The sequence below is a fragment of the Cygnus olor genome, chromosome 3 (assembly GCF_009769625.2).
Source record: "Cygnus olor isolate bCygOlo1 chromosome 3, bCygOlo1.pri.v2, whole genome shotgun sequence".
Lineage (NCBI taxonomy): Eukaryota > Metazoa > Chordata > Aves > Anseriformes > Anatidae > Cygnus > Cygnus olor.
Genome location: NC_049171.1, coordinates 115415354 through 115430577, shown reverse-complemented (window position 1 = coordinate 115430577; position 15224 = coordinate 115415354). Strand labels below are relative to the sequence as shown.

The window sequence follows — 15224 nt, the reverse complement described above, 5'->3', positions numbered from 1 at the left end:
ACAGCATACTGTTTAGTATAAATACATTTTCTAGTTCACTATAAATTCTTCAGCAAATCTGTGGAACCATAAATGTCAGCTGCAGGTCATTGCCAACTTGCTTTTCTTTGTCCTTTTTAAGAACCTCTAACGAAGTTCAAGGACTGCCAGGAATCTGCAAATTGAAAACTACTTATATGAATGTTTAGAGGGATAGATTGCATTGGCTATGACACAGATTTATACTCAGTATATCTCTAGTTATAAAAACATAAACTTTCTGAAATCCTGTTCTGCCTTTAATGGTCTTGCCCATTAGAACAGTGTCTGTATTATAGAATCCACCTGCAAAATATCCTCCTGTTTTCATTGAGGGAAAACAAGTATTTCCTCTCAGGATGCAGACACAAGCATAGCAGATCAGTGCTCAGAGGGCTATGAATAAAGTAATAATCTGAAAATGTGGTGGGGGAGGGGAGCAACTGTGTGGGAATGACCTTTCATGGTGACCTGTAATCATGGAAGTTCCTCCTATGGGTTAAACGGCACGTTGTTCTGCAATTTTATGAAATGGAAGTGGAAGTCATTCACCAGTTATTAGGAGATGCACAGCATTTTTAACAGGAATGAGCAACCTGGAATCACGAGTCAACTGTCAGAAGGCAGCCACATCTGCCTGCTCAGTGAAGACTCTGCTAGGTATAATGGCAATGCCCATACATGATCCAGCTGAGAACAGAATTAAGCTTGCTTCAGGCAAACCTGAATTTGTTAAGGTGCAGTGGCACTGCTGTATAATCCTGTGCATCTTCAATTTTCTGAATGAATTGCAGGTCTTTCACATTTTAAAGCTGGGAGTTGTATTTACTGTTAAAATTAAGAACTAGAAAAGAAAACTAGAAAATAAACTATGAAAAGCCTTTATTAGAACACCAACTTTTTAACTTTTTTTTTTTTTTCCTCCCAGTAAGTCATACGCAGTTGCTCTTTTCTTCCAGCATTGTCTTTTGAACCTGCTGTTGAAACTGGATAGAAATTAGAGATCTCAAAGATAGCATGTTGTGGAAATAGGCAATCAGATTGAGGAATGAGATCCAAATGAGTATTCCTGCTGAGCTAATGGCAGCAGCATGATGTCAGCTATATTATTGCTCATAGGGGAATTCAGGGTCATAGGGCCACAGGAAATCAGACCTCCAAGTTGTTTTTCTGTGCCTGCAATATTAAACGGTGGGGTTTTGTTTGTTGTTTTTTGATGTTTTGTGGTTTTCTTTGTTGTTGTTTCTTCTTTGAAAATGCATTCTATCTGATCATTAATGAGAATTATCCACCTGCTCCTCAGCTACTCATTCCCTAATCCACTAAAGCTGTCTCTAGTGATCCCTCTTTTGTTTGGTTTTAGATAATTTCAGGTCAGTTTCTTTCTGATAAAAAAGTGGGTACCTATGTAGAAGTTGACATGTTTGGCCTGCCTGTGGATACAAGAAGAAAAGCTTTAAAGACCAAGACCTCTCAAGGCAATGCAGTAAATCCTGTCTGGGAAGAGGAAACCATAGTATTTAAGAAGGTTGGTGTAACACTTGCTTCTTGAACCTTCATAGTGCTTGATTCATCACTGTTCAATAGGGTAATTCTGTGTTTTACTTAAAATTTGCATTTGTAAAAAAAGATAAATGGATGCTGAATAGTTACTACTTCAGCTGTTTGTCATTAACTATTTCTGGTATAATTTTGTTACTCTAGCCGTGCCCAGCCACTACTGAAATAAAGAAGTTTCAAGTCACGTTGGTTGTTTCACTAGAATACAGCTAGAAAGAGCAAATATGTCAATAGACACATCTGTGTGGTATGGTGCAGTGCCATGCTATAAGTGAGCAAGTGCAGAACTCAGAAACAGTTTAGCTGAATTGCCTCGGCTGAACAGCCCTGCTGAAAAGCAGATCCTGTTAGCCTCCAAGCATGATGATGTGAGTACAGCTGTAACAACCTGGCTCTCTAAACTAGCTCATTCAAAGCAATTTTATCTCTGCTTAATTCTACAGTGTGTTATATAAATATAAGCTAGGTTATGAAGCTGTATAAATCCCAATCTACCTGAAATGAGACATGGGAGCAGAAAATACTGAGCATTTTGTAGGATTATGCAACAAGAATATCTTATTCTGCTTCACAATATCCTTGCAGCCAGTTCTCTACCAGGAATTCTGCTATTATCTGGATTATGTTTATTGGACTGTGAGGTTAATTGGTTCCTGAGTCCAGGTATTTGAAAAAAATATATTTTTAATTTCTCTAGGCAAATGCACAGTTCACAGAGATGTTTATACAGTTGGTGCTTGCAGCTATGCTTTCTAGGGAGTACAGCCCTTTTCCCTGAATATTTTGCTTTCTGAATAACTTTCCTTTGGCAGCCTGCCAAAGCTTAAGTTTGGAAACATCAGTAGGATTTTTCTTCTGTAATGAACTTCTAATTAGTGTACTTCATTTCTCTATTTAGTTACAATCATGCCTGACTGCCTCTGTGCTCAGAGAAGCATAGATTACTATTTTTAGTAATGTTGAAAATAAATTACAGAGACTCTTTTTTTGATTGTTGCTTTTGTTTTTCTTTCGTTGTCTATGTAAATTTGAGGGTGACGCTATGGAAAAAATACTTATCTGCACCCAGGTTCAAAATATGTATATTTATGTGCATATTTGCATACAACAAGAAAATTAGATAAATTATACTACCTTTTTTTTTAGAAATAATATTAAAAATTCAAATCTTAGTAGGGTAGTTTATTAGCCGTTTTCAATTTCTTGTTTTCTTTTTTCACTGTTTGGTCTTCTTTCTTACATAGTGCTAAGAAAGCGTCCAATGCCAGTAAACATCCCACCCGATTAAACCTCTTTAGCCTGGCCAGTGAGTGGGCTGCAGCACTGGAAAACTTCACTGGAGTTGACAAGGTTCATGTAATTCAGACATTCACGCTCCGGAAAACATGTTGAGTTGCTTATTAAGTTTTCAACACTAATAAGAATTACCAGTGGCTTTTCTCAGAAATAAGTAATCCCATTGGCGCAGACACAAAGGAAAAAAATAACAAAACAAAACAAAAAAAAATGTAAGGCTGAGTAATAAGCAGTATATAGAACAGCCTTCAAGTGCGATAAGAGTTGAGCTAAATCCCTTGTACCATATTGAAAATGCTGGGTTGAACATACTGTACTCATTTTCCACCTCAAGTTTCCTAAAAGAAAAATGTTTCTATGAGATTTATTTTGATGCACAGGTACATACCCCCTGATCTCTTGTATGGTAAGACCTTTCTGTGGATATGTAGGTGTTACTGTCTGCTAGGTTGAACTTTGTCTGCTATATTGCAAGGCTATGTCTGAAAGGAGCTGTTTCATTCAGAGCAGAAAGTTAATTATACAGAAATATTTCCTTCTAGGTTGTTTTACCTTCCCTCGCATGTTTGAGGCTAGCAGTGTATGAGGAAGGAGGGAAATTTATTGGCCACCGGATATTACCCGTCTCAGCAATTCGACCAGGTAAACCTTCTTCTCCACTGAGACAGGCAACGCATAGTGAAAATAAACAGCAAATTCAAATCCCAACCACTGTAAATCAGCAGAAAGCCTGCAGATTTATAGCAACTGGGGATTTGAATAATATATCTCAACTTTGAAAAGGGAAATACCCATATCTCACCAGAGATGTAAATTTCTAATGAATCAGGAAAACCACCAGCATCAAGCGTCAAGAGGCATGGCTGGCACTTGCTGGTCTTCAGCAGATCAACTGCATGTTCACACAGCTATGCTAAAATGTGCAGTTGTACACTTATTGTACAGAGAGCAAAGAGGGTAGCAGCAATCAGTTTTGATGTCATCTTTTTGAGAATGGGATATGGCTGGGAATTAAAGAAAAACATGTACCTCTAGCCTAATTTTTACATGCATACATCAAGTGTCCTGTTTGCAAGCTGTTGTAGATCTACAAAACCTTTAAATCAGCCCAAAATGACTTGAATATTTATTGCTGATTTTTTAGAAAACTTATTGCTACTATAATTAGTGTCCAGTTAACTGGAAATCATCTTGTATGAGAAGATGAACCTAAATTAGGGCAAGCATAAGGGCCATAAACATGTTCCTAGCTTCACTCACAGTTTAAGAGTATCTGTGTCTACATTATACCTGTTCTAGCCAGTCCCAGCAGTAGCACAAAACTCATGTCCCTGTATCTAGCAGTTGTTTGTATTATTTCTGGAGACCTGAGCTCAGGTACTGTCGAAATCAGTCCCTTCTCTTACTGTCTCACCAGTCCCTTAGCTGATGTGGGTCATGTGGCCTCACTGTGAGCACAGACAGGCTAGATGAAGGTGAATGCTGGGCATTGATTGCTTCAGGATTTCCTCAGCAGTTGTCATTTCTCCTTCCCTTCTCCCTCTCTCCTGTCTGTTGGCCCCACATCCCTGACTATTCTGTTGTGCCTGCTCTGCCTATCTCCACACCTTTTTGTGAGCAAGCTCAGATAATCAATCCAGCAGAAAATTCCACATTTTTATGCCAGGTATATTTTCTGCTGAGTTAGTGGACAAAATCGCTTCATGGAGGATCTGCTGAGCTCCAGAGGAAGACAGCTTATGGGAGAGAAGAAAGGCAGTTATGAAGGATTTCCCTCGTCTGGTGGAAGTGAGCTCTTACCACAGCTCCTCCCCTTCTGTGGCACTTACCCTTCATGTGACACAGAGTCCCTTCAGCAGAGCACTAAATCATGTATGAGTTTTTAGGTTTGTGCTTTTCCAAATAGAGGCCACTGTGTTAAATCATATGAGCGTTTTTGAGAGCTTTTACCTGCAGGCCTTTTCTTCTGTCCTTTTGACTCCAGTAAGCATTAGTTTACAGCATGTGATGGAAAACAGCATATTGATTTTAGTTTGTGTACATGCTGAAAATTTGCTGGAGGAGCTAGAAGGAACTGAGGAACCTTTGTAATACATAATTTAAGTCTTTTCTGAGACGTTATATAAAACTGTATCATACTGTCACAAAAATCCACAGAGTTATCACTATTCCCAAAGCAACAATTTAGCTGTTACTTTCAGAGGAAGTTTCTCATATCAACCAAATGAGAATCCCCCCAGATAAGCACGTCCTGCTGGTGACTTGTGTCCTGCCACTACCCATACATGCAGCTCCATAATCATTCCTTAGGACATCAGCCATGGTGTGGGAGGCACTGATTTGTGAGGCAGAGGATGCAGCTTTGCAGCACTCCGAAGCTGTAACAGTTTGATGGGACTGAAAGTCCATTTCTTCTATTCCTACCTGTGCACTCCCACCACTGTTTTTAAATTGGCATTAATACATGTCTGACCTTATGGTGAGGCATTTGGGGGAGCTAAACTGAGGGGAAGACTCCTTGCGGTTTCTGAAAGTTGCTTTTTATGGAATTTAGGTTGTTGAACTGCCTATCCACAAAGTCAGACATGTGTCAGTGCACAAGACAAGGAGCAGGAGTGGGCAGTGGTTGGCTAGCAGAAGGGGCTTGGGGCTGCCATGTCTGAGATGCCTCGCCTTAACTTGACTACTCTGTGCTGTAACACCATACCCTTATTCTTACAGGACAACCAGCTTTCAAGACTGTCTGAAAATGCTCTTTGTTCAAATATATTCCTACAGTTGGTCACGTGAAGGATTCACCCCTCACACCTTGAAGATATAGTGCCATGTTGCCTTTTCTTTTTTTTTTTTTTTTTACTTAGATATTGTGTTGTTGATGGACTACTATATTTTACAATTTTACTTGGCAGTTCAAATTCCCGCATACTACAAAGGTCACTTTAGAAAACAAAATAAGAGCTATGAAACAAACAAACCAACCCAGCCAAAAGTAATAAAATGGAATGCATCCAAAATTATTTTAATGACAATATTTAGTGTTATTCAGAGATGTGAAAATAACATACAGATACTACTTTAAACTGCAGCATCACGTGCCTTTCTAATGGCCCCTTGTTTGTATTCTTCTCTTTAAAATCCTTCAAGTAAATCTTTCCCTACCAGAAGTCCCTAGCGCTGCTGGCTCAGTTGGAGCCAAAGTATAAATAACAAATGATAACAGAGTTACAGTGGATGATGTACCTGTGGAGGAGTTTATGCTCTGAACTGGTTCTTTTTTTACAGGCTATCACTATATCTGTTTGAGGAATGAGAGGAACCAACCTTTGACATTGCCAGCTCTCTTTGTGTACATAGAGGTCAAAGACTATGTGCCTGATACTTACGCAGGTAATTCTGTGAAAATTTTCTGCTAAGGAATATAAAGGTTAATTGAAATGCAAAATTAACGTGTGGTAGACAATTTGCCATTTGGGGATAACAGTCTTGTGAAGAAACCTGTGCACCTGATTGGATCATTATGTCTAATTACTCATACAAGATGACTTGATTTATAGCCGTCTTCCTGAGGTTTAGGACTAGGACTAACTCTTTTCTTTTAAGCAGATTCTGTATAACTCTAAAGGAGGAAAAAGGTCAGGCATTTGCCACTGAAACACAGATGACACTTTGCTTACATGATATAGTACGTAGTTGTTCCCTAAGTGGAGAGTGTTGTGCTTAATATAGAGTATTGTATTTTGGAATCACCTCTAAACCGGGATAGGTTTAAAGACTATACTATGCATCTTCAGTTAAAAAAAAAAAAAATATATATATATATATATATATATTCCATATAGTTGTTTTGTTGTTTTTATTTTTAAACAACATAATTTTTACTAATGCTTCTCTTTGTACCTCATGTGAAGTAGGATCCAAGTTTGCTGACGCTGGAAACTTTGAACATCCATCATAAACCACCATATTCACAAAAATGCACATTGACATGACCCAAGCAGAAACTCAGAGAGGGTTCACATTAGAGTACTTGTGCATGGTATACTCTCTTTCACTGATGTTTCTAGGACCTAGGTGTATCAGTCAGCAGCAGATCTGTAGGAAAAATACAGCTTCTTAAAGTCTGAGGAGTGCATAACGTAAGGGGTTTGGAACTGAAGTATTTGTGTTATTTCTAGATGTGATTGAGGCCTTATCCAATCCAATCAGATATGTAAACTTGATGGAGCAGAGAGCTAAGCAATTGGCAGCACTGACTCTAGAAGATGAAGAAGAGGTAAAGAAAGAGGTAAGGGAGGTTTCAGAATCTCTGCAAATTATGTTATAGTATTTAGAAGCACCTACTTTGCTTAGAAAGACAAATATTGAAAGTCCCTGGGGATTGCGTGTGTTGATCACTTAAACAGCTACAAACGTCTCAGAATGAGACTAGGGTATGTTACAACAGAGTAGCGTTGTGCTGCAGGCAGTATGTTGTGCATGGTGCAAATTACTGTTCGGGGGTAAAGAAACACTGAATGCTGAATAGAAATGCATGTTAGGTTTTTGCTGATATGTAGGCTTCTTGTGTAGTAAATTAAATCATCTTAAGTCATTGCCTGTTGTTTTCCAGTGTGATGCTGAAGTAACCCTTACAAAAATGACAACTCTGTATCAGCAGCTTTTCCTGAAAGTATTAGAATTTTGCCCTAAAGAGACCCAGTATAATCATACAATAATTTAGATTGGAAAGGGCCTTTGGAGGTCACCTGATCCAGCCCTTCATAGATCTTAGAAAGAGAGATGAAGAGGGAAGAGAGCATAATATAATTAAATATTCAGACCTATTCTAGTTTAGCTTAAAGCTATGAGAACCATATTTTCAGTTGTTAGGTATCTGTTTGGATATATACGGTTACTTAAGGACTAACCTTTAAACCCCATTTTTCTGCAGAATTGGAGAAGTTGTACATACAAATGCGCAGATGTAATTTTGAGCATACTTAAGAGTACTGACAGTTTAGCTTTTGTTTCCAATAAACATTATGTTCATCCAGATGTTCTGTGTCTCTGTTCCAGATACTGTCACTGGGACATCTTCTAGCAATGTTTGAAAATATCTACCTTGTATTTGAAAGATTGCTTGTGTCAGATGTAAGGCACATCACGTGAATCAAAAGGCACTCTCTACAGGTCTCTAGCAAAGATGCAGAAATACTTTATAATCCTAAACTGCCCTCATCTATGGTGACTGTCTTCTTCAATTCTCAGATGTGCAAAGCCTCATTGAACTAGATTTTGTAGCCAAGAATACATTCCCAAAGCAGACCAAATGAGTGAAAGTCATTACAATTCAGTGGCCAACCATTTACTCTTTGTGCAGTGTCACAAGTTCGGCTGAATGAGGACACTGAAATGCTCAGTAGTATCTTAGACAGTAATCTAGGACGCTCTACACATGAGATTCTATTTTAATAGCAAAGTCTTTTTTTAACATAATCCTTTAAATACCTTAGAGGTCATTTTTACTTTTGAAAAAGTACAGATTCCTCTGGTTTGTACAGGCTTATTTGCAGAAAAAATCTGTCACAGAATATCCTCTAAAGCAAATGGGAAGATAGAAAGCTGAATTTTAGTGCTTAGGTAGTATTACCATGTGTCAAGGAGCTGGAAAGCTCATAGGATAAAGGAGCTTGTTTTGGAGTAGCAGAGAAATATTTCTTTAAAGAAAACTGTAATGATTGCAGTGGTGCATTTACTAAAAACGTATAACCATTCAATTACACGAAGTAGCAAGGGACAGGTACAAAACTGCCACTTTAAGTTGCAATCTAAGTACGGCATTGTTACTTTCTATTTATAAACTCTCATTCTAGGTAAGGTATTTGGCAACTGGGCTGTGCTTGGAAATCTTGAGTTGTCTGATCATTTTATCTGATAATACTTTCTTCATCAGTTGGCTAGGCTGAATGATTTGTTCACTTACACTGACCCACAAGAATCACAATGGTTAATAATTACAGGTATGTTCACTGGCAACTTAGCTAAATAACTCCGAGTATGTTTGCCAGATATGTACACTTAATTACACCAGGATTCAATCTTCCTATATGCAGTTTCAAATCTACACACTATTAGCATTAATGTGTCCAAAGCTGTGCTGCCTCCAAGCACAGATTCTACCTCCCCACACCCTTTTCCCTCTTCTCACACACATCTATTTATCTGAGCTGGGCTCTTGCAGCTATCAGAGGAAAAACTGAGGTTTTTTTGCTGCCTAGAAGTTTAATCTGCATCTCAGAAGTTCCTCAGATTTCTTACAAAAAAGTAATCAAATCAGATACCTAACAGCGAAGTGTTTTAAATAAATAAATTAGCCTTTCTTTAAGCCTCAAATTACACTGCCTGTTAATAACATAAAAGAAGAATGCTGAAGAACTGATAAAATTTACAGCATCTATTCTGTATTAGTTTTGCAGTGTTCCCATCATGAGTGTAACATGAATTCCTACCTTGAGCTTTCTGGTCAGTTCTTAACTTCCAAGTCCTGCTTTCCAGCCTGGTCTTAAAAGAACTCTTTTTGCAGACAGGACTTTGCCGAATGGAATCATTGCAATACATGCAGTGTGGGTTTTGCATATTTAGCTATACTTTTTATGCACAGTGTATTTTTATGAGCATACAGGTAGTGAAGGTTGCCTTCTCTTCCCCTGCCCTTTATAGACAAACCTTTATAGACAAAGTGAATGAGCTATGCAGAAATTTGCAGCTGGGAGTTTCTGGTGATGAATTAATTCTAGCTTAAGACAGATTGATGTAACTGGTTCATAAGTTTTCACCCCCACAGTTATGGGTGCAGAAGTGTTTAGGGATCTATGAGAAGCTAGCCAGAGTAAAATGCTTTTCAGCTGTCCCTGCTGCTGTAATGTCCCTGGGGCTGCATGCAATTTATTCTGCAGAGACAATGAGTAAGGAAGCCTCATGGGCTTGTTAATGACAGGAGAAGCAGCAGAGCATTGGATCTGCTGTTTCTACCCATAAAGCAGTGTTGAAATAGAAACTATTGTTTTGTGTGCCTGGATGTAAATCAAATGTGTGTAATCAGTCCAGTTGGCTTCTTTAGTTAAAGAAAAAATGATTTTGATGGGGGAAGTAAATAAAAACATCTCTAGGAGAGCAGCTGCACTTAGCATATCTGATACCACTATTTAAAATGAAAATGCAGCCATTATTTTGTAAATCATGATGGTCAGATCAAGTTACAGTAATGGAAATTATGTTGATCTGACACTTCTGATAGGGGGACTTGCTTATACTTCGCCAAGGACAGAAACAAACCAACTTCAAAACTGCCTACCTAGTCTAGCAGTGCAGCACAGATATACTCATACCAGAGGAGGATCTCTCAATCCCAACCCATTGCAGGCTCTTTTCTCTGCAGAAATAAAAAAATACAGACCATATAGATATGTATCTGTATGAGCATGTCTCTTTCTACATAGTAAACATACTGTCTTGGAAAAGACATGGCAACATGTGGAATATAAACCATTTTCTGTGAATATTAAAACTATAAATTATAAGGCTGGATTGCATCATCTTTAAAAAGAGCCTAAAATATTCTCCAGTAAGGGAAAATCATGTTTACTTTAGCATTCTGTGTGATGAATTATGAGAAAAGAAAGTGCTTTTTAATGAGATTAGATTGCTTGATGCAGTGAAAATAACTCTTTATTCACTTCCTGATCCTGTCTCGCATTTCTGCTTTAGTTTCTGAAAACAGATGTTTTTTGTCCAGAACTGACAGGCTATATTAATAGCTTCTCAACAATCTGTGATGCAGCATTTCATACCACATACAAACCTAGTCACAAAAGAAGATAGTACCCGTTGTTCAAACAATGACTTTTGGGGCAATAACTTGTTAGAAAATAGGGATTCTATTAAGTGTTGATGATCTATAAAGTATTTTTATTTTTTATTAAACTAATGAATAGCGTTCTGTGAGGAATATATTTTAAGGGAAATCAAGGGGGATACCCGTGTCTCTAAGCAGTGGTCACAGCTACAGCTTTTGCCAGGCACATTGTTCTACTGTCATAAACATTGGCTAGGTCATGTTTTTCATTGTTTTATTGCAGTAATTCCCACTTGAGATAAATAAAGTTTTTGGCATTGGTTTTCAATTGCATCATGTTTCTGACTATGATATCTCCCTCCTATAATTTTGGTAGAAATAGGCTGTTGAGACGGAAATCCTTTTGCAATTTAGACTATGTTGTCAGGACCAAGATGAAGGAAATCATCAGCAGGAGCAGCACAAAACAGATCAAAATGTATTTTGCTTCTATTGATGCAGTGCAGGCTGATATTTTGCTAGTGTAGAGTAATCAAGGGGAAAAAAAAAAAAACAACTGTGGTATCCTGCCTCTGCATGTAATGTGATTACCTTCAAAGAGTGAAATGGGAGCAGCTGAAGGAACAAATCCAAGACTACCCTGAGACACCATGGCAACTGACCCCTTGCAGGGACAGCGAGAAGGGGGGCTTGGCCATTTCAAAATAAAAATTGCTTTCACTGACCTTCTGTTTGCTGAGCGCTGGGTGCTTGCTTGTCATTTACAAACTTGTTGGCCACAAGGAAAATTACAAGATGTTCAGTGCATAGTAAGCCTGAGCTTTTAGGAAACTGGAAAGAAAGAAAAGATTGTAGAAAATGCTTAAATATTTGGATACCACAGAAGTATTTATGCAGCAGGATGGAGGTACTGTTTACATATTATGCTTGGAGTATAATTACAAGAATGTAAGATCTTGGGAATCAGAAGTATGTCTCTGTGCTGTAAGAACAGTGAATAATGATAGTACTGTGTTTGTATGAAATTTAAAAGTAATTTTGTATACACATTTTGCTCACAGCAGGGATGAGTAGCATTTTCTTGCCACCTTCTACATTATATCTAGAAAGGTTTTATGGCAGAGAACAATGCTTTTCAATAAAATACAGATTTCACATCTGGTGCAGCTAATACATACTGTAATGAAAAATGTCCCTGATGAGTTATATCAACTTAAAATGAAAATACTTCTACAGAATAATACATGCTCTATGTCTTCCTGAAATTTGCCCTGCATAAATGTACTACCTGGGTTACTGTGTCTCTTAAAGATACCTTTTTTTTTTTCCCTTTTAGAATGATTTATGTGTAACATCTACATAATTTTATTGAAAAATAGGGTAAACCAGATCTGGAAATTTTTAATTCTGTTAATTGGATGGAGTAATGTAAATCATTTTGTATTTTTAGGTGGACCATGGAGATGCACCATCTGAAGCTAACAGTGAACCTAGGCCAACACCAGCAGAAAATGGAGTAAATTGCACTGCCTCTCTTACACCGAAACCAGCAACTCAGGTTGTCCATAGCCAACCAACACCAGGTAAAAACAAAAAACAAACAAAACAATAACCACACAAACAACACAACCAAGACAATAAAAGAAAACACCATCTTTTCAAAAGAAATGTAGATCGTTTTCCATGTGCTTTGTATTTCAAGAACAAAGTGTTTTTGGTGTTTTCTTTTTTTGCTTATTTGTTTGTTTTTGTTTGTTTGTTTTTTATAAAATGGGTGGACATTTTCCCACTCTGCTGTTGGGAGCCATTATTCAATCATACAAGTACCTTATATTTAAGAGTTGCTTTTGTGGTGGAATTGAAGTTCATTGCAAACAAGAAAGTTTGCTAGTGTTTTTTTGTGATTGCAAGTGAAGGAATTTCTTTAAATTGTTTTTACAAATATGCCATATTTATGCAAGTAGTTACATCTTATTCCATGTACAAAATACAGGTTTTCATACTTATATATTCTATATTGATGTATCTCCTATAATAAATGCTTGTTAAATCACAGTGTATATAATTTAATGAATGCAGTCTTCGTAGGCACGATCCATCTGACTTCCAAGGAGCTGGACTCATCTTGTGTACAGATATTTTGCACTGTCATCATAATATAGGTCAGTTGTACTAACCATCAGCCTAATACCACCTAAATGACTCATATGAGTCATATCAGTGAGTTCAATGGCACCCTCCTCATAAGTAAAACAAGGAAGTTCAGGTGGGTTTTTAGATTACCTTTTTGTGTTAGTTCACAGGATTGGTGTTGTTTTGTGTTACTTCTCTTCTATTCAAGATGTGTTTTCTGAAATGATTAATAAATGCTTGTGTCAGCATGCATCCTGTGTCACATGCCATGTTTTAATATGCAATCTAGTGGCACAGTAATGGTGGTTGTTTTAAAAGAATTTATATCAGTAATCTCTTTTACCTCTAGGTTCGGTGAAAGCACCTGCAAAGACAGAAGATCTTATTCAGAGTGTCCTCACAGGTATTAAATATACAGTTTACATTATATAAAGGATATTTCAATTGACAAAAACGTGTATATTTTTAATGAAATGGGCCATCTGACTTAAAAATTTCTTTGAATGATTATGACTGCAATAACTCATAGAAAATATGCTTACCATGTCTTCTTCCTCAGCTATGACTTTATTGAATGTTTGAGCACATGCTTCATGAGATCACCATTGGGTGCCAACGTGGAATTTTTAAAAATTATTCTGTTATTGCATTCTCATAGGCACAATGTTTACATCTAATGCAAACAAAAAACAGCATTATGCTCAGAACAGAAGCTAAATTTTCTACTACTCTTGTGAATAGTAGTGAAACGATTTTGTCTCCATTAGCCCTGTATCCTTCCTATCACTCCTACAAAACTGAAATTATCCTGTTGCATTAAGCAAACTGGCCTGTCAGATAGAGCCCTACTGTGCAAATGGGAGTCAAGTCCTTCAGCTTGGAGACATATTTTAGATTGCAAACCTCCTAACTCATTATTTTTAAGTCATTTTCCAACATTTCCATATACTCGATCTGTTGTGAGATCTGGGAAAGGGTCTTCAATCTGGGTTCCTTCCCTCTGTCACCTTTTTTTTGTTGTTTTTGCTGATTTGGGGTGAGTTTATGCAGGTCAGACAAGCAGACACTGAGCTTGAACTCTGATCAGGGTTCACAGAGCACGACATCTGGGATAGCTGCTATTCTCAGTGACAGCTCTGGAGTGCAATTCTTGGCATTTAGCTTCTGATGCCTTGCCAGACTGGCAGACAGCTGGCCATGACTCTCCTGATGCAGGGTCTCCATCACAAGAGCAGTGAAATCTGTTGGGTTGCCATGATGATACCGGGACAGCTGCTCCCACCCAGTGCCCAGGTCAAGGCAGAGGAGCAGGTGCTGAAATGCTGTTTGTAAAGGGGTTTTAGGCATTAGTATGTTATGTAGTCCATCCAGAGAGAAGGGAGACCTGAGGTGTTGGCACAGTGCTTACAAAAAAGAACAGTGACCATACCTATGTAAGATGATGATGTTATATGTCAGGCTGATGTGAATCTTTTGCATCTGAAAGGGTTTGAGAAAAAAAAAAAAGTACATGTTTTTTTATTTTGCTGGAGATACTGCTGTTCTAAATTTTTGACTCATTTCCTACTCTAAATTTGCCACAGTGTTTTTAATCTAGTTAGCTTATTTTCAGAGAAGTCTACTTGGTTAGCTTAAGCTAACACATTTCACTTACCAGCAGTAAGAAAGCATGCTTTGTTTCATTCCTGCAGGTGGTGATTTCTCTGATTGAAATTATGTTATTAGAAAATTGAAGTGGCTTTTGTTATTATCATTGTAGAAGTGGAAGCACAGACTATTGAGGAGCTAAAACAACAGAAGTCGTTTGTAAAGCTTCAAAAGAAGCACTACAAGGAAATGAAGGACCTTGTAAAGAGGCACCACAAGAAAACCACTGATCTTATCAAAGAGCACACTGCAAAGTATAATGAAATCCAAAATGACTACCTGCGACGAAGAGCAGTTTTAGAAAAAACAGCAAAAAGAGACAGTAAGAAAAAGTATGTTAAATGCAGCTTTCCTGTCTTTGGCATCAGATATATTTACTTCTTTTATGATAGACAATTAATATGGAGGTGACAGTAGAACACAGGTGAAAAAAAATATCAAAAGTTGGAATATTCCTAGATAAAATGAAGTCTGGTGTTTTGATATGGAAATCAGCAGAAAAAAGCCCTCTCTGTGATACACTGATTCTCTGCTAGAAGTCAGATAAGTCATTCACAATTTTATACCTCTTTCCCTGTAAACAAGATCATACAATATTTATCTCGGGACTTTCCTTAGTCCTTTGTTGTGGGTAGGTGCTTCAGCTATACTGGCAACAGGAGCCAGTGGTTAGGCAGTAAACTTAATCACAAACTGAGATTGGGCTTCCCCCACATCCTGGGGGCAGTTCAGGAAC

General features: G+C 37.7%; 1 protein-coding gene across 8 annotated transcripts in view; it reads left to right on the top strand.

Annotated features, from left to right (window-relative positions):
• PLCB1 (phospholipase C beta 1) overlaps positions 1-15224 on the top strand; it is a 382337-nt gene that overhangs the window by 295511 nt on the left and 71602 nt on the right. For all 8 annotated transcript variants that reach the window (XM_040551664.1, XM_040551663.1, XM_040551666.1 and 5 more), the window contains 7 exons: positions 1382-1546; positions 3417-3516; positions 6157-6261; positions 7050-7159; positions 12159-12291; positions 13191-13244; positions 14601-14820. In XM_040551664.1, coding sequence (XP_040407598.1) covers positions 1382-1546; positions 3417-3516; positions 6157-6261; positions 7050-7159; positions 12159-12291; positions 13191-13244; positions 14601-14820 — 887 coding nt within the window. The remainder of the gene's footprint in view (positions 1-1381; positions 1547-3416; positions 3517-6156; positions 6262-7049; positions 7160-12158; positions 12292-13190; positions 13245-14600; positions 14821-15224) is intronic.